The sequence below is a fragment of the Anomaloglossus baeobatrachus genome, chromosome 5 (assembly GCF_048569485.1).
Source record: "Anomaloglossus baeobatrachus isolate aAnoBae1 chromosome 5, aAnoBae1.hap1, whole genome shotgun sequence".
Lineage (NCBI taxonomy): Eukaryota > Metazoa > Chordata > Amphibia > Anura > Aromobatidae > Anomaloglossus > Anomaloglossus baeobatrachus.
In genome coordinates this window covers 523,657,971-523,683,088 of record NC_134357.1, presented here as the reverse complement: position 1 = coordinate 523,683,088, position 25,118 = coordinate 523,657,971, and the positions used below count along the sequence as shown (strand labels likewise).

The 25,118-nt window shown below is 44.3% G+C and overlaps 1 protein-coding gene across 1 annotated transcript in view; it reads left to right on the top strand.

Moving 5' to 3' along the window:
* Positions 1 to 25,118, top strand: part of LOC142312884 (uncharacterized) — a 361,786-nt gene that overhangs the window by 91,015 nt on the left and 245,653 nt on the right. The window contains exons 15-25 of the mRNA XM_075351868.1: positions 48 to 138; positions 222 to 310; positions 506 to 596; positions 680 to 777; positions 975 to 1,065; positions 1,149 to 1,246; positions 1,444 to 1,534; positions 1,618 to 1,715; positions 1,915 to 2,005; positions 3,810 to 5,124; positions 9,959 to 10,041. Of these exons, the coding sequence (XP_075207983.1) occupies positions 48 to 138; positions 222 to 310; positions 506 to 596; positions 680 to 777; positions 975 to 1,065; positions 1,149 to 1,246; positions 1,444 to 1,534; positions 1,618 to 1,715; positions 1,915 to 2,005; positions 3,810 to 5,124; positions 9,959 to 10,041 (2,236 nt within the window). The remainder of the gene's footprint in view (positions 1 to 47; positions 139 to 221; positions 311 to 505; positions 597 to 679; positions 778 to 974; positions 1,066 to 1,148; positions 1,247 to 1,443; positions 1,535 to 1,617; positions 1,716 to 1,914; positions 2,006 to 3,809; positions 5,125 to 9,958; positions 10,042 to 25,118) is intronic.

The window sequence follows — 25,118 nt, the reverse complement described above, 5'->3', positions numbered from 1 at the left end:
AGCTGATCATAGATGTGACTTCTCCACTTTTACAATATCTGTTTCAGGGTGAAGATCTGACCCATATTAACACTACAGAGACATATATGAGGAGTGATGAGCAGTGTAAAGAGGAGATTCCTACATTTGACTACCCAAGTAATAGACTGGACTAAATACATGTGGCCTGTAATTATCTGTATGTAAAGAATGAATTCAGTCCCTGTATGTGTTTCCTCCAGTTCTATCCAGTAAGAGGACAACACCAGAGAGATGTCCCCGTCCTCTTCTTCCACAGGAATGTAAACAAGAACATTTTCAGGATCATCAGGTAGATCGAGAGAAGGTGTCATGAAATCACCCTATGATGTGTAGACGGCTGTGAAGGTCTTGTGCTCAGTCTTGTTTTATCCACCAGTATTATATGTTTTATACTTATATAATGAGAACGGTGGAGATGGCAGGATTAGAGCTGATTATGGCTGTGACTTCTCCATCTGTCTGTGACTTACAATATTTGTTTCAGGGTGAAGATCTGACCCATATTAATACTACAGAGACATATATGAGGGGTGATGAGCGGTGTAAAGAGGAGATTCCTACATATGACTACCCAAGTAATAGACTGGACTAAATACATGTGGCCTGTAATTATCTGTATGTAATGAATGAATTCAATCCCTGTATGTATTTCCTCCAGTTCTATCCAGTAAGAGGACAACACCAGAGGGATGTCCCCAACCTCTTCTTCCTCAGGACTGTAAACAAGAAGATCCCGATGTTCCTCAGGATCATCAGGTAGATGGAGAGAAGGTGTAATGAAATCTCCCTATGATGTGTAGACGGCTGTGAAGGTCTTGTGCTCAGTCTTGTTTTATCCACCAGTATTATATGTTTTATACTTGTGTAATGAGAACGTTGGAGATGGAAGGATTAGAGCTGATCATAGATGTGACTTTTCCATGTGTCTGTGACTTTTATAATATTTCTTTCAGGGTGAAGATCTGACCCATATTAATACTACAGAGACATATGTGAGGGGTGATGAATGGTGTACAGAGAAGATTCCTACATATGACTACCCAGGTAATAGACAGAACTAAATACACACGGCCTGTAATTATTTGTATGTAAAGAATTAATTCAGTCCCTGTATATGTTTCCTTCAGTTCTATCCAGTAAGAGGACAACACCAGAGAGATGTCCCCGTCCTCTTCTTCCACAGGAATGTAAACAAGAAAATTCTCAGGATCCTCAAGATCATCAGGTAGATGGAGAGAAGGTGTCATGAAATCTTCCTATGATGTGTAGATGGCTGTGAAGGTCTTGTGTTTGGTCTTGTTTTATCCACCAGTATTATATGTTTTATACTTGTGTAATGAGAATGGTGGAGATGGCAGGATTAGAGCTGATCATGGATGTGACTTCTCCATGTGTCTGTGACTTTTACAATGTTTGTTTCAGGGTGAAGATCTGACCCATACTAATACTACAGAGACATATGTGAGGAGTGATGAACGGTGTAATGAGGAGATTCCTACATATGACTACCCAGGTAATACACAGGACTAAATACCCACAACCTATAATTATCTGTATGTAAAGAATGAATTCAGTCTCTGTATGTGTTTCCTTCAGTTCTATCCAGTAAGAGGACAACACCAGAGAGATGTTCCCGTCCTCTTCTTCCACAGGACTGTAACCAAGAAAATCCCAATGTTCCTCAGGATCATCAGGTAGATGGAGAGGAGGTGTCATGAAATCTCCCTATGATGTGTAGATGGCTGTGAAGGTCTTGTGCTCAGTCTTGTTTTATCCACCAGTATTATAGGTCTTATACTTGTGTAATAAGAATGGTGGAGATGGCAGGATTAGAGCTGATCATAGAGGTGACTTCTCCACCTGTCTGTGACATTTTTACAATATTTGTTTCAGGTTGAAGATCGGACCCATATTAATACTACAGAGACCTATGCGAGGGATGATGAGCAGAGTGAAGAGGAGATTCCTACACCTAACCGCACAGGTGAGTAGTGACCACTAACTGCAGAGAATAGTTACTGTATATTATGCACATAGTTCGTCACCCACAGATTGCCCCTTAACAGTGCGTGTGTCACAAGGAGGTTTTGCAGGCATTGCCAATTGTCATGATGGCATCAGGACGTGTGGAGACTACAGATTCTGGCACTTTGCCTGCTAACTTCTATGATGTCTGTGATCAGCGCAGGGTAACTTGGGCGTTATGTCACAGACCTGTAGTTCATTGGCAGGCTAGTAATAGTTAATCTTTGCTGGACTACTTGTTTATCTTTTTTAGTCACATGCTATGGAACAGCCAGTCACCTTCAGTCTCTTCCTATATATGCTGGCTGGACTCTTGCATTAAGCCTGCTTTACATGTTACGATTTCGCATACGATATTGTATGCGATCGTAACCACCCCCATCGTATGTGCGTCACGTTCAATTTGTTGAATGTGCCGCACAAACGATTAACCACCGTCACACGTACTTACCCGTCCTTACGACCTCGATGTGGGCGGCGAACACTCCACTTCCTGGAGTGGGAGGGACGTTCGGCGTCACATCGACGTCACGCAGCAGCCGGCCAATAGAAGCGGAGATGAGCGGGACGTAAACATCCCGCCCACCTCCTTCCTTCCGCATTGCTGGCCGATAGCCGCAGGACGCAGGTAAGATCTGTTAATCGTTCCCGGGGTGTCACACACAGCGATGTGTGCTACCCCGGGTACGATGAACAATCTGACGTTCAATTTTTAGGAATTGAATGACGTGCATACGATGAACGTTTTAACGTTCAATCGCACGTACCTGTCACACACTACAATGTACCTTACGATGCCGGATGTGCATCACTTACGACGTGACCCCGCCGACACATCGTAAGATATATTGTAGCGTGTAAAGCGGGCTTTAGTGCCAGTTATAGCTTGACCATACTGGCCTGGAGAGGTGGATTTATACAGGCTTACTGGTGGTTGTGATATTATTGTTGTGTACAATTGTGGTGTTAACCCTTGTCCTTTTGTTGTTGCATTACTTCACTTGCTTTGCTCTTTAGATTCTTAATGATTATTCCTGAGAGAGTGCATTGTGACTGATTTTCTGTTATCCCTGTCTGTCTTATATGTGTTTCCATCACACTCCTGCCCATTCCTTCCCTTGGGGGAGGGGAGAATAGATCAGCTTTACTCAGAAGTCTAGTAAGGCACAAGATTCCAGCATCTCCACCTTCAGGGGTAATCCAGAAAACAGGGATAGTCTAGGGTCCCATAGCATGAGGGACAGTAAAGGAGCCCCTGTCCCTCGCTATCCCACTGTCACATCGTCAGAGCATCATCCACATATCCCTATAACTGTATGTTATCCACTGATCCTCCCATGAGAGAGCATCACCCACTGATTCCCAATAACCGTGCCATCCATATATTCCCAAAAATGTATTTTATCCACAGATTCCACCCCATAGTAGTACATCATCCACTGATGCCCCCATAACAGTGTCATTCACAGAATACCCTATAACTGTGCGTCATACTCAAATTCCCACAAGTGCATAATCCATGAATTCTCGCCATAACAGTGGATTATCCATGGACCACATATAACAATGCATCCACAGATTCACATAAGTTTGTCACCCACAGATCCAGATAGCTGTATGTTATTCATCGATTCCCCCCATAACAGAGCATCATGCTCAAATCATTTTACTACTTCCCCATAAGTGTGTCATCTACAGGTCCTCTGTGACACTGTAGACCATCATACTGCTCACAGTTCTGTCATTATTATATTTTATAACAGAAAAAACCTGTCTGCCGCTGAATACGGTACATGACTGGAAGATGTCAAAGCAGAAAAGGCTATCATATAAAATTCCTTTTAAATTGGAAGTTGTAAAATATGCTAAACAACATGGAAACAGAGCAGCCGAGAGACATTTTGGGACACCTCCAACTGAAAAAATGATAAGAGAATGGAGAAAACAGGAGAAAGAGCTTAAAAAAATGGATACAACCAAACTCGGTTTCCGTGGCCAAGGGGCACACTGGCCAAAGTTGGAACTGGAAATAAAAGAATGGGTCATACAACACAGAAATAATGGATTGACAGTCTCTAGAAAAATGATAATCTGTGAAGCTAAACGTATCGCTACAGAGAAAAGTCTTTGGGATTTTACAGGTACTGACTCTTGGTGCCACAGATTTCTGAAAAGATCCGGCCTTGCTAAGTGCACTAAAACTAGAATTGCTCAAAAAATGCCAAAAGAATATGAGAAAAAGCTTTTGTCGTTTCACAAATTTGTAATTGATGCTCGGATAAGAAGTAAATTTGAACTGAACCAGATTGGGAATATGGATGAAATCCCTATAAACTTTGAAGTTCCATCAAACGGAACGGTTAAAGCGAAAGGTGCCAATACAATGACTGTGAAAACCTCTGGCCAGGACAAAACTCCTTACACTGTTGTGTTATCTTGCTGTGCGGATGGCACCAAACTGCCACCGATGGTAATTTTTAAGAGCAAAAACATGGCAAAAGAGGAGATCCCACGAAGAATTATTGCTCATGTTCATGAGAAAGGATGTATGGATGAAGATGGAATGAAGGTATGGATCGACAAAGTGTGGTCCAAGCGTCCCGGAGGGCGTCTGAAAAAAACTGCCCTACTAGTGCTTGACAAGTATAGAGCACATGTAAGTGATTCTACAAAAAACAGATTTAAAGATGTTAAAACTCATCTTGCTGTAATTCCTGATGGGCTTAACAGTCAGTTGCAACCTCTAGATGTCTCCATTAAGAAACCATTTCAAGCACTTATGCAAGAAAAGTGGAACAGTTGGATGGCTGACAATCATGACCTGACACCTAGTGGACCAATTACAAGGCCCACTATCACACAAGTTTGTAAATGGGTGAAAACTTCCTGGCAGTCTATAATGAGTGAAAGGGTTATAAGATCCTTCAAAAAATGTGGCATTAGCAATGACTTGGATGGCTCTGAAGATAATGTCCGATACGAAGACAGTGAAGAAAGTGATGTCAACGAGAGTGAAGAGGAAAGCTTTCTTAATGCTGAGACCAGTGATGAGGAATTTTTGGGGCTTCCTGACAACTAGCCGAGAACGTCAAGATGAAAGTTTCTTCTAATTAGTCAATGATAAACTGAACTATTCCTAATCTTTAGGAATATTGATGACGGGTTCTTAGTTTTCTCACAAGTAGTGTAGTTAAAGACTACAGTAGTAGTTAAAGAGGATATTTTTTTACTTATGATCTCCTTTTGTATTATTTTTTGTTTTTGTTTTTTTTTTATAGATTTATTCTATTAAACAGTTTTAGCATTCCATTGGTTTTGATGTTTTCTTATTTTCTTCCTTCTAAAACTTGGATGCATCCCATGGTCCAAAAAATCTTGTTTATATATTTTTTTCTTCCGAAACGGACATGCTTGGTTTTTATGAGGTGGTAAGTTCAAATATTGGTCATGTGACTGATTCGGTTGTTATCAAATTGCCAAAATTTGTATATCAGTTTGTTTATTGAACATCAAAGAAAGTTTACAGGTACAAGACAAAGACATATGAGATGCGTGCACCTAAAATTACAGCAAGCCAGCTAAGCACATTTGCCACCATATAGTCTAATATACATTGCAGAGTTTCTGTGGCATTACACAAAATTGGTGGTATTGCCTAATTATTGTACCCGAGATACACAAACTTCACAACAAAAAACAAGAAACATGAAACAATTATTTTCCATTTGTGCCGATGGGTACCAGTGCAGAATATTTAAAATCGACCTCAGTCCACAATTCTTTGTACATTTAGCTCAGTTAAGAACAGGGAAACTATACAATTAATTATTCAGTGTCAAGAGGGATGAGTTCCACATTTCCCATACTTTTATTGAATTTCTCTGGACATTCTCTATTTTGGTACACAGTCCGCTCATTGGGAAGCATTGCGTTCACTAACTCTATCCACGCTCGCACCGTAGGGGGAGAGCTGCCCATCCACCGTAAGGCTAAGAGTTTTCTGGTCATAAATAGAGATTCACGTAGGAAAATTTTGTGGTGGTGTGATCACATCCCTTCGTCCAGAACTCTAAATAAACAGAGGAGCAGGTTGAGGGGTATAGGGAAGAGGGCTAGGGAGGATAGGACTGAGACAACCTCTCTCCAGAAAGAGGCAATCTCTGGGTACCCCCAGATCAGATGGATAAAATCCGAGTCCTCTCCATGGCATCGCATACAATTTGGGGTCTCCCAATGACGCATTTTGAATAGTCTCAGTGGGGTTAAATATACCTGGTGCACTATGTAAAGTTGGATCATTTTATTGTTAATAGAGGGCGAGACCTTAGTTGGGGACTCCAGAATTTCTTCCCAGTTTTCCTCTTGTCTATTCAGAACTAGCATTTCCCCCTGACTATCAGTGGCTGAGATTCATTCCCTACAGACAGTAGGTGTACAGCGATGAGCTCAATCTTTTAGGCCCCTGTGAGCACAGAATCCCTATCAAAAGGAAAGAGGATATTGAAACTGCTGGCCTGCATATGATGTTGAATCGCTGTTCAGAGCCGAAGATATCTGAAGAAGTGACACCAAGCAACACCAAAATGGGGCTGAGTTTGGTCGAAAGATAACAAAATGTTCTGTTGAAAAAATATCATTGAGAGTAAGTGGTACTTTGCACGTTGTGACATCGCTAGCATCGGCTAGCGATGCCGAGTGCGATAGTACCCGCCCCCGTCGCACATGCGATATCTTGTGATAGCTGCCATAGCGAACATTATCGCTACGGCAGCTTCACACGCACTTACCTGCCCTGCGACGTCGCTCTGGCCGGCGATCCGCCTCCTTCCTAAGGGGGCGGGTCGTGCGGCGTCACAGCAATGTCACATGGCAGGCGGCCAATAGAAGCGGAGGGGCGGAGATGAGCGAAATGTAAACATCCCGCCCACCTCCTTCCTTCCGTATAGCCGGTGGAGGCAGGTAAGGAGATGTTCCTCGCTCCTGCGGCTTCACACGCAGTGATGTGTGCTGCCGCAGGAACGAGGAACAACATCGTATCTCCTATTGGTGCGACATTATGAAAATGACCGACGCTACACAGATCACCGATTTTCAACACTTTTGCGATCGTTTATCGGCGCATCTAGGCTTTACACGTTGCAACGTCATTACCGGCGCCGGATGTGCGTCACTTTCGATTTGACCCCGACGATATCACAGTAGCGATGTCGCAGCGTGCAAAGTACCCCTAAGAACGCCGTGTGAGCTCTAAAATGTGGAAGACTGATGATTCAGTAAGGTGGGGAAGTATGCATTTTGCCATAAGGGCATTTCAGCAATAGTGTCTGAAAAACCATGACTTTTTTGGTTTGTCTCCAAACTTGTGCCAATTAGAGAAGTGGTAACATTTTGGATGAGCCTAGTTTATCTGTCTCTAATAGGCTGAATACCAGATAGTGTGAACCTGCGTGTGTGAACAGTGACCTATGCAAGCCACAAGTGTGCAATTTTACCATCTTCCTTTGCACCTGTGATGTCTCCATTTAATGGAGGTCTTGCTGCATCCTGGCAGTGCATTAGTCTTTTTGGCCTTGGGCAGTTTACATCTTCTGCCATTAGTCTGTGAGTTTTTGCTTAATTTCTGGAGGATTTTTATTCCTCTTTTTGGTGTTTTTTTATCTGTCTCTAGAAACCCGAAGTTTGTGTTTTTGACTATTCCCCTCCTTTGTATAAATACCTCTGATGTTCTCCGTCAATGGATTCGGTCAGCAGGTTTTGGCTATGTACAGAAGCATTAGCTAGGGGCATAACGTCTGATTCCAGTGATGTCACTTAGTTTACTGGGTGCAGTAGTTATGAGAGAATCTCAGTTTTCTCTGCTGCAGCTCTAGCTCAGCTCAGTTATTGATCTGTGTATACCATCACCTACCCTACAGTTTTCTGTGTACTTTATAGAGTGACAGAGAGCTGCTATTTAGCCCTGACTCTGTGGTTGGACTAGGATGCATGAACCCAGTTGTCCTGTAGTGATAATCTCCTCTGAAAAATACTGATTATTTTGAAACCGCAAAACACAGTTCAATAAGTGCTGTAATCAGAGTCACTTCCTTATATCATGGAGAATTCTAGATATGGGGAACAAATTGCCCAATAGGGTGAAACCCTATGGAGGGAGAGGGGAGTAAGTGCTGGTTACGCTCACCTGGTGGAGTTGTGACAGGCACAACTCCTATGTAGGCATGAAGAAAAACAGCTGCGGCTGCTGGATTGACTCTCCAGTTAGTATTAAATCCAGTTGGAGGGACGGCGGTGCTCAAGTAAATCAATTTTTCAACAATGATGTTAATAAGGATTTTTTTATTCACAATGTGTTTCAATGCCGTACCGGCAAATGAAAACCCTACATCATTGTGATCTAAGGTTACATAGCATAAACCTTTTGACCGATTCCCGTTCTGCATTACTGACAGCGATCATAGTGATGTATATACATTAGAAAATAACAGGATAAAACAATTAAAGGGATTGTCCCTTAAAAAATTCTGTTATCCTAAGTTTTTTCTGGCATTTATTAGCTGCAGATATTACAGCTAGAGATGAGTGGATCCGTGGAAGTTCGGTTCAGTAGGTTCATCCGGAGTTTAGATAAAGTTAAGTTTGGAACCCGGACTTTACCTGAACCCCAATGGAAGTCACAACTTGGGCAGTTCCGGTCTCTAAACCTCCGAGGGAGGGTGGGCGGGGGTTTTACTGTTTTTTTTTTGGTTTTTTTTTATGCACACTAGATCTGATCACACTGTTGTTATCACCAGTGCAAGTCGATCAAACACTGCAAGAGTGGCACCCTTGGGCTTCAGGCGCCACAGGGTATTGCAGCACTTTTATGGGGTAATATCTATCCCAGGACAGGAGGTGGGTTAACTTGCCGGTGCTTTCACAAAACACACACAAACAATAGCAGGTGCTTACTCAAAGGGGGTTGGACTAGGGTAGACAGGGGAGCCAGACATCATGAAGCATGGGACTTCCCCAGTCGCTAGGACAACCACTGGGGGCAGGCACCACATGGGGTAGAAGTAGGCGCAACCATCACACTTGAGACAGAACCTTCCTGGGCACAGCTTGGGATAACGCCTAGCACTGACAACTGGAGTTAGTGTTCCTCTCTCTTCGTGGGTCCGTGGCTTGGAGCAGGTGGCTCGACCCCGGTTCTGGATAGCAACCGAGGGACACTTCATTAACAGACTTTCACGAGCACTGGCGGTGACTGCTGACGAATCTGGGATCGGCTGGATCCTATCATGGCAGAGGATGGTACTGTGGGGCAACGCTTGAACAACCTGTGAATAAAAGACCTGGAACCGCAGTCCCTGCCTCTGAATATCCTTTACCGGCGCCAATGCCTAGCGCTGCAGCGCCAACAAGGACTACTACCACCCCTGTCCTCCGCCATCCTTCCAGGGGTAATCCCGCTCCGCCTGTGGGGAGCGACACCATCCCGGCTGCGCTTAACATCTGCCCGGCGATAGACCCTGCAGCGGCGGCCCATTACTGGCCTCATACCACTGGTGGCATCATGATCACCCTAAAAGACTTTCCTAAACATCCAACTACCATCCTCCCTGCTACCCTCCAATCCTGCTCCCTGTATGTCTCGGGGCAACGGAACCGGGCCAGACCACCCCATGATGATGCAGAGGTTCTGCACCCCCCGCTCGACTACGAGTAGGTAAAACACCTGCTTACACAAGCAACTCACACACGGCTGAGCACCGAGTGCACCCGAGCACCGAGTGCACCCGAGCACAGTGATGCTCGTGTGAGTGGTTTGCATACGTAGAGCACCCAAACTTTTTTTTTTTGTAAAGTGTGTTCGGTACGAACTCCGAACACCGAACTTCATGTTTGCTCATCTCTAATTTCCTCACATTAGCCTGCAGTCAATCACTGGTCTCAGTTGTATAAGGTCGAAGAATGAATTGGTGATTGACTGCAGATTTAACATGAGTTATACAGGTACATGTGCAGCCATTGTTAATAGCATATTGTTGGCAAACATTGGTGGCGCATCGCTCGAATGAATGGTGAGTATTATTGAATTGGTTTACCAGTACTGTGTATAGTATTTTTCATAACTTGGACAACCATTTTAAAGAGTCACTATTTTACCAACAAATAGGCATTGACTTGTAGATTTGTGGTGTCTTGAGAATGGTAATTTGAAGTGTCCAAGAGGACATGAGCAGTAACCATGACTGTGTGCCAATGCTTCATTCATTCTGTATGGGACTTCATGAAAAAGTTGAACACTATATTCAGCTATATACAAAAGAGGTACAGAACAATACAACTGGGTATTTAGACCCGATTTTCAGAATCAATAAGGTTCTGAGCGATTATTTACTCACCAAGCTGCAAGTTATCACCCATCCTACTATGTGAATGAGGGGCACCTTACGCTTATCTTGGTGCCAGTTTTCTGGGAAAAGGTTTCGGCAGAAGTAGTAGAATATAATAATGATATACAAAAGCAAAAAAGCTTATTATTGCTGGCACTGCTAACACACCCATAATTCAAACAGTCTGAGCAAGCGAAATCAAAGCAATCGAAATTCGTGATCTGGTGGTACTCTGCTTATAAAATACTCAAAAAGGTCCTTTAAAAAGCATGAAAAAATAGAAAAAACTGTAGAAAGTGGCACTTACCACTCACAAAACAGCAACTTTATTTGGTTGTTATATGAGGAGTAGAGGCATGAACAAACGACTAACAACTGTGTAAATACACACTTCTTCCGACTCTTGGGAAAAGTGTGTATTCAGGTGATTTAGCTGTTGCAAATTTGTTCATGTCTCTACTCCTCATTTGATGACCAAATAAAATTCCCATTTAACCCACAGGCCAGTGCCACTTTCTACAGGTTTTTTCAGTTTTTTTTCATGCTGTAATAACAGTAATTACCTTTCACATGAAAGGAGGCTTCCTGGTATGGGTTTCAATGGCCGAGCAGCTGCGCTCAACCCTAACAGCATCAAGCACAATGTCTATACTATGCCCTGGTCAGTCCCCATGTGGAATAATGTGTACCATTCCAAGAAAAACATCGATATATTCGAACAAGTCCAGAGAACAGCAACCAAGATGGTAGAAGGTCTGCAAACCATGTCAAATAAAGACCAGCTAAAAGAACTAGGAATGTTTAGTTTGCAAAAGAGAAGGCTGAGAGGAGACTTAATAGCGGTCTACAACTATCTATAAGGTGGTCACAGTGCATAGGGAACCACCCTATTCTCATTAGCACACCACGGAAGTACAAGAAGCAATGGGAAGAAACTAAAAGGAAGGAGATTCAGATTAGACATTAGGAAAAACTTTCTGACAATGAGGGCAGTCAGAGTGGAACAGGCTGCCATGGGAGGTAGTGAGCTCTTCACCAATGGAAATCTTCAAGCGGAAGGTGGATAAACATATAGCTGGGATGATTTAGGAAAACCTGCACTCGCAGGGGGTGGACCCGATGGCCCTTGAGGTCTCTTCTAACACCACAATTGTACAATTTGGTGGAGGAATACCGAAATAGATCAAAAGAGACAACCATACATAACACCAACATAAATGAATACATTTGTCGCAATTGCAGAATACAGAGGTGTATGGGCTGTAAGGAAGAAAAAGGACCTACGGAAAATTGCACTAGAGACACAGATTGTAGAAAAAATTCTACGAAAAACCGATGAGGTTAAAAACAATTATTTATTGGTTAAAAATAATGACCACCACAACGGCAGTTTAGACCAGAAGGAGAGGGCATCACATGTAATACAATACATAGAGGCAGATACTCCGTAACATATAATAAATCAGTCCATGGACAATATACAGTACAGACCAAAAGTTTGGACACACCTCCTCATTCAAAGAGTTTTCTTTAATTTCATGACTCATTGTAGATTAACATTGAAGGCATAAAAAATATGAATTAAAACATGTGGAATGAAGTACTTAAAAAAGTGTGAAACAACTGAAAATATGTTTTATATTCTAGGTTTTTCAAAGTAGCCACCTTTTGCTTTCATTACTACTTTACACACTCTTGGCATTCTCTTGATGAGCTTCAAGAGGTAGTCACTGGACATGGTCTTCCAACAGTCTTGAAGGAGTTCCCAGAGATGCTTAGCACTTGTTGGCCCTTTTGCCTTCACTCTGCAGTACGTCTCACCCCAAACCATCTCGATTGGGTTCAGGTCTTGTGACTATGGAGGCCAGGTCACCTGTCGTAGCATTCCATCACTCTCCTTCTTAGTCAAATAGCCCTTACACAGCCTGGAGGTGTGTTTGGGGTCAATGTCTTCTTGAAAAATAAATTATGGTACAACTAAACGCAAACCAGATGGAATAGCACACCGCTGCAAGATGCTGTGGTAGGCATTCTGGTTCTGTATGCCTTCAATTTTGAATAAATCCCGAACAGTGTCACCAGCAAAGCACCCCCACACCATCACACCTCCTCCATGCTTCACGGTGGGAACCAGGCATGTAGAGTCCATCCGTTCACCTTTTCTACAAAGACGGTGGCTGGATCCAAAGATCTCAAATTTGGACTCCTCAGACCAAAGTACAGATTTCCACTAGTCTAATGTCCATTCCTTGTGTTCTTTAGCCCAAACAAATCTCTTCTGCTTGTTGTCTGTCCTTAGCAGTGGTTTCCTAGCAGCTATTTTACCATGAAGGCCTGCTACACAAAGTCTCCTCTTAACAGTTGTTCTAGAGATGAGAAGGTGTGTCCAAACTTTTGGTCTGTACTGTATATCAAGAAAATATAATCTATTGGTTGGTGATCAGAGAAAATATATGACCAGGAGAAAGCAAATTACAAGGATACCCAGTTCTGCAATGTAAAGTGTCACTTTATGTGTATCACATGTTAATTAGAGTGAGAATTGCAAAACAAAGCTAGCGATGTCGCTGTGTGTAAAGCAGCCTTTACTCCTTTCCTTTTCTAAAACCCAAGGTTTATTGTGTATCTACCCTTTACCCTTGCATTAATCCCTTCCTTCTTGACCTATTATCCTATCCTACACCCCACTTATATCCCTCTTCTGATAACCACTGTATAGTTATATTCCCCTCTAGAGATAGTCCTGCATTGTCATGTTGTAGAAGTAGGGAGGTGTATGTGATTTTATGTGTGTTTATTGGGATATGGACTGTTAAAGCATTTAACCCCATAGCGACGGCCTGACGTCTCAAGACGTCGGAAAAACAGGGTACTTATTCTGTTCCGACGTCTTGAGACGTCAGGCCAGAAAAAGCCTGTAGCGCCCCCCAGTGACGGAAAATCTCGGGGGTTTCAGCTACCGGAGGTAGCTGAGACCCCCAAGATTATGAATCGGGGTGTTTTTTTTGGACCCCCATAATGTGATCGCCGGTATACACCGTATACCGCCAATCACATTAAAAAAAAAAAAAGGCAAATAATACTGATTTCTTTCTCATCTGACGTGATCAAATATGTCAGATGATAAAGAAATATAAGCCCCTAGTGCCCCCAAAGCCCCCGGTACCGGAGAAATCAACACCCCCCCCCCGGAACATCCAAAATGGCGCCGACGCGCGCCGAAAACTGGAGCCGCCGCCGGCTCTGCATTCATTTACCTCCGATCTGAAATGATCAAACATTTCAGATCGCAGGGAAATGTCCTCCCCCTGACCCCTCCTCCGGGACACCGGAGCCCTCTGGTCCCCCGGAGCCCCCTCCGGTTCTCCAGAGCCGCCCCCCTTCCCCCTCCGGAGCATGCAAGATGGCGGCACGCAGCGCACAGTAGCGCGCGGCCGCATTCATCCTGCTCTTTCTGCCGCATTTGATACGTCACATGCGACAGAAAAGTTGTCCCCAGGTCCCGCCCGGTCTCCCGCCATCAGCCCCCGGTCTTCCCCGTTACCTGGCTGCTGCTCCATCTCCGCGATCACTCCTCCTCCTTCTGGAAAGCTGGCGGCGCATGTGCAGACAGCGGCTGTCAGCTGGATCCTTGCAAGCAGGGACGCTGACCTCGCTGCTGCACATGCTGCTGCACTGTGGACCGGGGGAGAGTGAGTGCAATAATCTGCAGCCACACTCCTCACATGGAGAGCCTGCTGTTCTAGAAAATGGGGGGTACGTTCTGTGAGCGTGCCCCTCATATTCTGGAATGAGGTTACTGCAGGTCACTCTGCCCTAGGTTGGACCGGGGCAGTGTGAGTGCAGTATTCTCAGATTACTGCACCCAAACTGCTCATGGAGAGCTTGCTCTTCCAGAAAATGGGGGATACATTCCCTGAACGTGCCCCCCATATTCTAGAAGGTCCAGAGTCGTCGAGGGACCTCCAAAATGGATTACAGCGACTGGAATTTGTTTATTTTCAATAAATTGGTGAAAAAGGGAATGTTTCGGGGAGTTTTTTTTTCAAATAAATTTTTTTTTTGTCTTTATTTTTTTCTATTACTGACTGGGTTAGTGATGTCGGGTATCTGTTTAGATGCCGTGACATCACTAACCCCAGGGCTTGATGCCAGGTGACATTACAGCTGGTATCAACCCCGTATATTGCCCCATTTGCCACCGCACAAGGGCGCGGGATGAGCTGGGGCAAAGCGCCATGATTGGCGCATCTAATGGATGTGCCACTTCTGGGGCAGCTGCGCCCTGCTATTTTTAGGAAGGGAAGAGTCCAATAACCATGGCTCTTCCCACCCTGAGAATACCAGACCCCAGCTGTCCACTTCACCTTGGCTGGTGATCTAATTTGGGGGGGACCCCACGTTTATTTGTTTTTGGGGTTTTTTTTAAAAAAAAAAAAAAAACGCCTGGGGAGCCCTTCAAATTGATCACCAGCCAATGTGAAGCTGTCAGCTGTGGTTTGCAGGCTACAGCTGTCTGCTTTACCCTAGCTGGCTATCAAAAATAGGGGGGACCCCACGTCGTTTATTTTAATTATTAATTTTTTGGGGGGCTAAATACAAGGCTAGGCACCCATTAGTGCCACATGAAAGGCACTAAAGGGCGCCAGCTTAGAATATGCAGGGGGTGGGACGTTATATTTGTTTGACATCTATCCATTCATCCATTGTATCATTTTAGGCTGTGCGCCCACGATCAGGGTTTGCAGCGTTTTGGGCGCAGTGTTTTCCCTGCGTCCATAATGCTGCGTTGTGCAGTAGAAGCACAGTGGAAGGATTTTTAGAAATCCCGTGCCCACTGTGCTTCTCTTCTCTGCAGCATACACTGACCTGTGGCGCAGCTTCCCGAGCCTCAGCATGTAAATATATGCTGCGGAGACAAGAGTGTTCTCTGCAGGTAGCATAGAGCTCCACAGCAGCCTGAACCCAAATCGTGGGCATGGGCAACTGCGTTCTCCCGTGGACAACACTCACATCTCTGCAGGAAGGCTGACACTGTGTACTAGACACCGTGTCGCTGGATCATGGCCACATAGCCTAAAAGTAAGAAATTTGTTGCTACAGCAACATTTTTGTGAAGTACCTGTGGATTCAAAATGCTTACTATACTCCTGAATAAAATCCAGATTCCAAAATGGGGTAACTTGTGGGGGGTTTCTGCTGTATAGGTACCCAAGGGGCCCTGCAAATGTGACATGGTGCCCGCAATTTATTTCAACCTTTCCAGAATTCAAATGGTGCTCCTTCCATTCCAAGCCCTCCCATTTATCCAACCAGAGGTTTTTGGCCACATGTGGGGTATCCCTGTGCTCATAAGACATTGGATCACAACCTGTTGGGTCCACAGTTTGTTGTTGCCTCTTGAAAAAGTAAGAAATATAATGCTAAAGCAACATTTTTGTGAAAAAAAAATGAAAATTTTCAATATGGCAACCTAAGTTTATCAAATTCTGTGAAGTACTCTTGGATTCAAACTGCTCACTATACACCTAGATAAAAGCCTTGAGGTGTCTTGTTTCCAGAATGGGGTCACTTGTGGGGGACCTCCACTGTTTAGGCACCTTAGGGGCTTTCCAAATGCAACATAGCGTCCGCTAATGATTCCAGCCAATTGTGCAGTCAAATGGCGCTCCTTCCCTTCCGAGCCCTGCTGTGCACCCAAACAGTTGATTTTCATCACACATAAGGTATCAGCATACTCAGGAGAAATTGCACAATAAATGTTATGCTGAATTGTTTCCTTTTACACTTGTAAAAAAAAAGCTACCTGGTTGAAGTAACAATTTTGTGGTAAAAATGTATTTTTTTATTTTCACAGCTCAACATTATAAACTTCTGTGAAACACCTGAGGGTTCAGGGTACTCACCAAACATCTAGATAAATTCCTTCAGGGGTCTATTTTCCAAAATGGGGCCATATGTTGGGGAGCGTCACTGTTTAGGCACCTCAGGGGCTCTTCAAATGCAACATAGCGTCCGCTATTGATTCCAGCCAATTTTGCAGTAAAATGGCGCTCCTTCCCTTCCGAGCCCTGTCATGCGCCCAAACAGTTGATTTCCACCACATATAAGGTATCGCCAAACTCAGGAGAAATTGCACAATAAATTTTATGCTGAATTTTTTCCTTTTACTATTGTAAAAAAAAAAGCTACCTGGTTGAAATAACAATTTTGTGGTAAAAATGTATTTTTTTATTTTCACAGCTCAACATTCTAAACTTCTGTGAAGCCGCTGGGGGTTCAGGGTACTCACCAAACATCTAGATAAATTCCTTATGGAGTCTATTTTCCAAAATGTGGCCACATGTTGAGGAGCTTCACTGTATAGGCACCTCAGGGGCTCTCCAAATGCAACATGGCGTCCGCTATTGATTCCAGACAATTTTGCAGTCAAATGGCACTCCTTCCCTTCCGAGCCCCACCGTGTACCCAAACAGTTGATTTCCACCACATATCAGGTATCGCCAAACTCAGGAGAAATTGCACAATAAATTTCATGGTGATTTTTTTCCTGTTACCCTTGTGAAAAAAAAGCTACCTGGTTGAAATAACAATTTTGTGGTAAAATTTTATTTTTTTATTTTCATGGCTCAACGTTATAAAATTCTGTGAAGCACCTGGGGGTTCAGGGTACTCACCAAACATCTAGATAAATTCCTTGAGGGGCCTAGTTTCCAAAATGGGGTCACTTGTGCGGGGTGTCTGCTGTTTAGGTACCTTAGGGGACCTCCAAATGCGACATGGTGCCCGCAATCTTTTTCAGCCAAATTTCCTTTCCAAAATTAAAATATTGTTCCTTCCGTTCCAAGCCCTCCCATTTGTCCAAACAAAGGGTTCAGACCACATGTGAGGTATCACCGCGCTCATAAAAAAGTGGGTAACAAACCTTGAGGTCAAATTTTTGGAATTACCTCTTGAAAAAGTGAGAAAATTGATGCTAAAGCAACATTTTTGAGAAAATTATTAAAATTTTCAATATGACAACGTAACGTTAACAAAATCTGTGAAGTACCTGTGGATCCAAAATGCTCACTATACCCCTAGATAGAAGCCTTGAGGGGTCTAGTTTCCAAAATGGCATCACTTGTGAGGGGTTTCTTCTGTTTAGGTACCTTAGTGCACCTGTAAATGCAACATGGTGCCCGCAATCTATTTCAGCCAAATTTGCTTTCCAAAATTCAAATATTGCTCCTTCTGTTCTGAGCCCTCCCATTTGTCCAAACAGAGGTTCCTGACCACATGTGGGGTATCCGTGCATTCATAAGAAAGTGGGGAACAGGTTTTGGGGTCCATTTTGTTGTGTTATTTCTTCTAAAAGTGAATAAATTTGGGTTAGAGCAACATTTTTAGGTAAATTTAATTTTTGCTTTTTTTCATTCTACATTGTTCATGTGAAGCACCTGAAGGGTTAATAAACTTCTTGAATGTGGTTTTGAGTACTTTGGGGGGTGCAGTTTTTAGAATGGGGTCACTTTTGGGTATTTTCTGTCATCTAGGCCTATCGAAGTCACTTCAAATGTGATGTGGTCCCTAAAAAAATGGTTTTGTAAATTTTGATGTAAAAATGAGAAATTTTTGTTTCCAAAATTGTGCTGATGTAAAGTAAACATGTGGGAAATGTTATTTATTAACTATTGTGTGTCACAGAAATCTCTGGTTTAACGGTATAAAAATTCAAAAGTTGAAAATTGCTAAATTTTCAAATTTTTTGCCAAAATTCAATTTTTTTCATAAATAAACGCAAAAAATATTGTCCTAATATGTGACGAAAAAACAATCTCAGAATCACCGGGATCCGTTGAAGCGTTCCAGAGTTATAACCTCATGAAGTGACACTGGTCAGAATTGCAAAATTTGGTCTGGTCATTAAGGTGAAAATTAGCTCCGTCACTAAGGGGTTAATAATAATAATAATAATAATAGTAATCTTTATTTCTATAGCACCAACATATTCCGCAGCGCTTTACAATTCAGGAGGATCATATACAAACAAGTAACACTTCTAGAAAATACAATATTTAGAGGGAAAAAAGATAGCCCTGCTCGTGAGAGCTTACAATCTACAGTGAGATATGGGGGGCAAGGTACAAGTGCTTATTTACAATGACAATGCAGCCATCTCAAGGAAATGGGGGATAGATAATGGCTTCCTGGACCAGTTGGCCAGAACCTTGAGATGCATTTGGGGGCCATGGATTTTGACATGGGGTTATGTTGTGAGAAGTTGTAGAGGCACTGTGTGAATTGAATTTGATTAGGGAGTGTGATAGGCCGCCCTAAAAAGATGCGTTTTTAGGGTGCGTCTGAAGCTGAGTAAGTTGTGATTTGTCCTAACTTCTTGGGGTAGAGCGTTCCAGAGGATTGGTGCAGCTCAGATGATATCTTGGATCCGGGAGTGGGAGGTTCAAATTAGTGTGGATGTTAGTCGAAAGTCATTTGCTGGGCATAGAGAACAGGTGGTGTGATAGACAGAGAGGAGGGTGGAGATGTAGGGGTGTGCCGCACTGTGGAGAGCTTTGTGGGTGAGAACAAGCAGTTTGAATTGGATCCTGTGATATCTGGGCAGCCAGTGCAATGACTGGCACAGAGCAGAGGCATCTGAGTAGCGGTTAGCCAGATAGGTGACCCCGGCTGCTGCATTAAGGATGGACTGTAGAGGAGAGAGTCTAGTTAGGGGGAGACCAATTAACACTAGAAGTCCCAGGAATTTCGAGCTCCATAGGCTTCCAATGGTAGAAATGTTAAATGACCCCTCTCTGGGACTTCTAGTGTTAATAGAGAGTTACAGTAGTCAAGGCGAGAGTGGATCAGGGCCACGATGAGGGTTTTTGTCGTATCCATTGTGAGAAAGGAGCGGATTCTAGAGATGTTTTTGAGGTACAAGCGGCAGGAGCTGGCAAGAGATTGTATGTGGGAGGTGAATGAGAGATCAGTGTCAAGTATAACACCCAGACAGCGGGCTTGCTGCCTAGGACGTATTGTTGTGCCACAGAGAGAGAGAGAGAGATGTCAGGTTTTGGAAGGTTGGAAGATGGAGGGAAAAGAAGAAGTTCAGTTTTGGAAAGGTTAATTTTCAGATAGAGATTGGATGTTATTTCTTCTTCTGGTGGTCCTGATGAAGGGGGCAGATGCCCCAGAAACGCGTCGACCTGAACGATAATAAAGTGACACTGATCTGAACATCTTCTGAAGTGATCTATTGGCGCGGCATTGAACACCTCTCTCTTGTGCTCTCTGTTAATTTTCAGATAGAGGGCAGACATGATGTTGCAAACTGCAGTCAGACAATCACTTGTGTTCTGTAGTACAGCGGGGGTGGGCTCAGGGGATGAGGTGTATAGCTGTGTGTCATCAGCATAAAGATGGTACTGAACGCCAAATCTGCTGATGGTCATTCCAATTGGGGCAGTGTAGAGTGAGAAAAGAAGAGGGCCAAGGACTGAACGTTGAGAGACCCCAACAGTGAGAGGGAGAGGAGAAGATGTGGAGCCAGCAACTGATACACTGAATGAACGACCAGAAAGATAGGAAGAGAACCAGGAAAGCAGTGTCATTTAGGCCAACAGAATGGAGCATAGAGAGAAGGAGATGGTGGTAAACAGTGTCGAAGGCGGCAGAGAGGTCAAGAAGGATAAGAAGAGAGTGGTCACCATTACGTTTTTCTGTCAATAGGTCATTGTTCACTTTGACAAGGACAGTTTCTGTTGAGTGTAAAGGTCAGAAGCCAGACTGTAAAGGATCTAGAAGAGAGTGAGTGGAAAGGTAAGCGGGTGATGCAATAGTAGACCAGGCGCTACAAGACTTTGGAGATGAAGGGAAGATTGGAGACTGGTCTGTAGTTGCTTGTGCAGGATGGATCATGGGAAGGTTTTTTTTAATAATGGAGCAATGATAGAGTGTTTGAGGGAGGAGGGGAAGATACCAGAAGAAAGAGAGAGATTGAAGGTTTTAGTTAGGTGAGTGGTGACTACCGGAGAGAGGGACTGGAGTAGGTGTGAGGGAAAGGGATCAGTAGGGCAAGTGGTAGGACGAGAAGAAGAGAGGAGCCTGGAGACTTCCTCCTCTGTGACTGGGTTAAATGTGGAAAGTGAGCTGGATGGGATATGGGGAGGGATGGGATTCCCAACACTTGGTGGCTGGGAGCTGATCTCTCGGAGGATGTTTTCTATTTTCTCTTTGACATACGAGGCCAGGACATCAGCATGAAGGTCTGTGATGGGGGTCTGTACTTTGGGACTGAGGAGGGAGTGAAAGGTGTCAAAGAGCTTTTTTGGATTGTTGGACAGTGAGGAAATAAGGGTGGTGAAGTAGGTCTGTTTGGCAAGACGAAGATAAGAGTTGTAGGTCCTTAAGATGAACTTGTAGTGGATGAAATTTTCTGGTGTGCGGGTGTTCCTCCATAGGCATTCGGCACTCCTAGAGCATCGCTGGAGATATCGAGTTTGGGATGTGAGCCAAGGCTGTTTCACTCTGTGATAATTCTTATGACATGATACAGGTATTATAATTATGTATGATTTTATGCCACTATAATCTGTAATATTAAACTTATTACTTTACCTTACCTACACCAAGTGTGGGGAGTCGTAAATAGTGTAAAGGACCAGGAACGTTTATGCATAGGAAAAAGGAGGGAAAATAGACAACCGTTAGGAACCAGAATAAAGGGTGAAGACATTATTATACTACAAATATCAGACGACTCTAATACCATTTTACACCCTTCAAAGGACATATTTATGGCCTCAGGACTTGGGAAGTATCTAATAGAGAAGCCCCCATCAACTCTGGCTATATACAGTTGAAACCAGAAGGTTATATACATTATCTAAGACACATCTGCAGGTTTTTCTCACTATCTGACATGAAATCAGAATAAATCTTTCTCGTTTTAGGTCAATTAGGAACCAAAATTATTTATATTTGCCAAATGCCAGAATAAGGCTACTTTCACACTTGCGTTGAACGGTATCCGTTGCATTGCGTTGTGTAACGGATGCACCGGATGCGTTGCATATAGTGGCACAACGAATGCTACAGATCGTACAAAATAACGCAATCCGTTATAGGTTTTTATTCTTGACTTTACACATCTGGGCATGCGCAGTTATGTAAAGACAGATGCGTTAACGGAATCTGTCAAATGACGGATTCTAACGGAATCCGCCACCATAGGCGTCCATTATAAAAACAACGGAAGCCGACGGAATCCTGCAGGTTGCGTTTTTTTGACACTCCGCCAAGCGCAGAAAAATGCTATGTTTAGCGTTCCATCCGCCAGGCGGATGCAACGCAGCGTCGACTGACGGATATAACGCAAGGCCATCCGTTGCTATCCGTAGCTAATAGAAGTCTATGAGGATTAAAACGGTTTCCTGCAATGGTTACCGTAATTCCTTAAGGCGGCGGATAGCAACGGATGCCGTTCAACGCAAGTGTGAAAGCAGCCTTATGAGAGAGATTACAGTACATACATTTCATTAGTATTTGGTAGCATTGCCCTTAAACTGTATAGGCCGCTTTACATGCTACGACATCGCTCAAGCGATCTTGTTGGGGTCTCGGAATTTGTGACGCACATCCAGCCGTTTTAGCGATGTTGTTGCGTGTGACACCTATGAGCGATTTTGAATCGTCGAAAAAACGGTCAAACTCGCTAATTGGTGACATGCCCCCCCTATTCCTAATTATCGTTGCTGCTGCGTGTACGATGTAGTTCGTCGTTCCTGTGGAAGCACACATCCCTATGTGTGACACCGCAGGAACGACGAACATCTCCTTACCTGCCTCCACCGGCAATGAGGAAGGAAGGAGGTGGGCGGGATGTTACGTCCCGCTCATCTCCGCCCCCTCCGCTTCTATTGGGCGCCCGCTTAGTGACGTCGCTGTGACGCCGAACGAACCGCCCCCTTAGAAAGGAGGCGGTTCGCCGGTCACAGCGACGTTGCTAGGCAGGTTAGTGTGACGGGTCTGAGCGATGTTGTGTGGCACGGGCAGCGATTTGCCTGTGTCGCACAACCGATGGTGGCGGGTATGCACGCTAGCGATATCGGTAATGATATCACAGCGTGTAAAGCGGCCTTATGACTTGGGTCAAACGTTTTGGATCTCCTTCCACAAGCTTCTCTCAATAGATGGTAGGAATTTGGCCCATTTCTCCTGACAGAACTGGTGTAGCTGAGCCATGTTTGTAGGTTGCCTTGCTTGCACTTGCCTTTTCAGCTTTGACCATAAATTTTCAATCAGCAGGACAAAACAATCACTGATCTCGAGGAGACCAGCCAGAGAAAACACTGCTGGCAGCCAGCGAAAGTGCTCAACACAGTGAAATCCTAGGTGCATTGCCCCCTGGGAAGTATGCAAATCAAAAAAAGGTCTGTGGAGCCCCTGTCAGGAGTCTCGACACAGAAAATAGCCAGATATCCCTCCAGGAAGGACCTAGCCAAAAAGTGGCTCTTTATAGGAGAACACCATAACCCCCATATTAAGTGGCCCTTTTAGTCAATATCCAGCTCTTGAGTTTAAAGATATGACAAGGGAAATACCAAGGCCATGTATCCATCCACAGACATCTGTTTCCCAGAGGGATATCTGGCTATTTTCCTTGTCGAGACTCCTAACAGAGGCTCCACTGACCTTTTTTTGATTTGCATACTTCCCAGGGGGCAATGCACCTAGGATTTCACTGTGTTGAGCGCCTTTGCTGGCTACCAGCAGTGTTTTCTCTGGCTCGTCTTCCTGAGATCAGTGATTGTTTTGTCTTGCTGGTCTACTAGGTATTGCTCCCACCTGGCCAGAATCCTACTCCACACTGATGAGGGGCAATACCCCGAAACAGCTGTTTGTGGATGGATACCTTGCCTTGGTATTTCCCTTGTCATATCTTTAAACTCTTCAAGAACTGGAAATTGACTAAAAGGGCTACTTAATATGGTGGCTGTGGTGGTCTCCTAAAAAGAGCCATTTCTTAGCTAGGTCCTTCACGGAGGGATATCTGGCTATTTTCTGTGTCGAGACTCCTAACAGAGGCTCCACTGACCTTTTTTTGATTTGCATAAATTTTCAATAGGATTGAGATCATGGTTTTGTGATGGCCACTCCAAAACATTGACTTTGTTATTCTTAAGCCACTTTGTAACTAGTCTGGTAGTATGCTTCTGGTCATTGTCCATTTGAAAGACCTATTTCCGCCCAAGCTTTAAGTTCCTGGCTGATGTCTTGAGATGTTGCTTCAGTATTGCCACACAATCTTCTCTCCTCACGATGCCATCTATTTTGTGAAGTGCACCAGACCCTCCTGCAGCAAAACAACCCCACAACATAATGCTGCCACCCGTATTTCACAGCTGAGATTGTGTTCTTCAGCTTTAAAGCTTCTCCCTTTTTCCTCCAAATGTAACGATTGTCATTTTTGTCCAAACACGTCGTACACACGCGGTTCCACTCCGCGCACGCCATAGACACACGGCTCTGCTACACCCACACTGTAAACCCCTCCTGACCCCACACATAACCTTCCCCTCATCCAGCACCATGACACCCAGCACAGCAGAGTCCTGCACACACTGAGGAGCTGATCATGTGACCCCTGACTCCTCCCCTCCATGTGACATCATCACAGGTCCTGGAAGCACAGAGCAGCCATATATCTAGTGTGCGGCTCTGCAGGTGGAGGAAGGTGGAGATTCCCCATTACTGGGCGCAGTAACCCCTCCATTCCCGGAGATAGTGTCCCCTCCCCCAGCTCTGCCATGTGTATATGTACAGTAATATACAGCTGGATGTGCTCATGTATACAGGGAATATCGCGCTGTGGGGGAAGATTTAGTTATGAAAATACGCCAAAAGTCTTGTGTTCATCCAATGGGCCACATTGAGTGCAGGGAACCTGACTGGAGCAGGAACAGTATGAAGCAGAAAGTGGCTGCATTCTCTCTTGGACATTGTGTCGTTTCAGTGTAAACAGACTTTGAACATCTGATTGGTGTTTATGGTTCTCAGATATTTAATACGAGGCCGGTTCAAGAAAATCCCAGTGTTCCTCAGGATCATCAGGTAGATGGAGAGGTGTCATGAAATCTCCTATGATGTGTAGACGGCTGTGAAGGTCTTGTGCTCAGTCTTGTTTCATCCACCAGTATTATATGTCTTAAGGTTGCTTTACACGCTGCGACATCGCTAGCGATAGTACCCGCCCCCGTCGTTCGTGCGATATTTGGTGATCGCTGCCGTAGCAAACAGCGCTACGGCAGCGTCACACGCACATACCTTTTCAGCGACGTCGCTGTGACCGCCGAACAATCCCTCCTTCAAGGGGGAGGTGTGTTCGGCGTCATAGCGACGTCACTGCGGTGTCACTAAGCGGCCGCCCAATAGCAGAGGAGGGGCGGAGATAAGTGGGCGGAACATGCCGCCCACCTCCTTCCTTCCTCATTGCCGGTGGACGCAGGTAAGGAGATGTTCGTCGCTCCTGCGGTGTCAGACGTAGCGATGTGTGATGCCGCAGGAACGATGAACAACCAGCGACATGCACCACCAACGATATTATGAAAAGGAGCGACGTGTCAACGATCAGCGATTTTTGACGCTTTTGCGATCGTTGATCGTCGCTCCTTGGTGTCACACGCTGCGATGTCGCTAACTGCGCCGGATGTG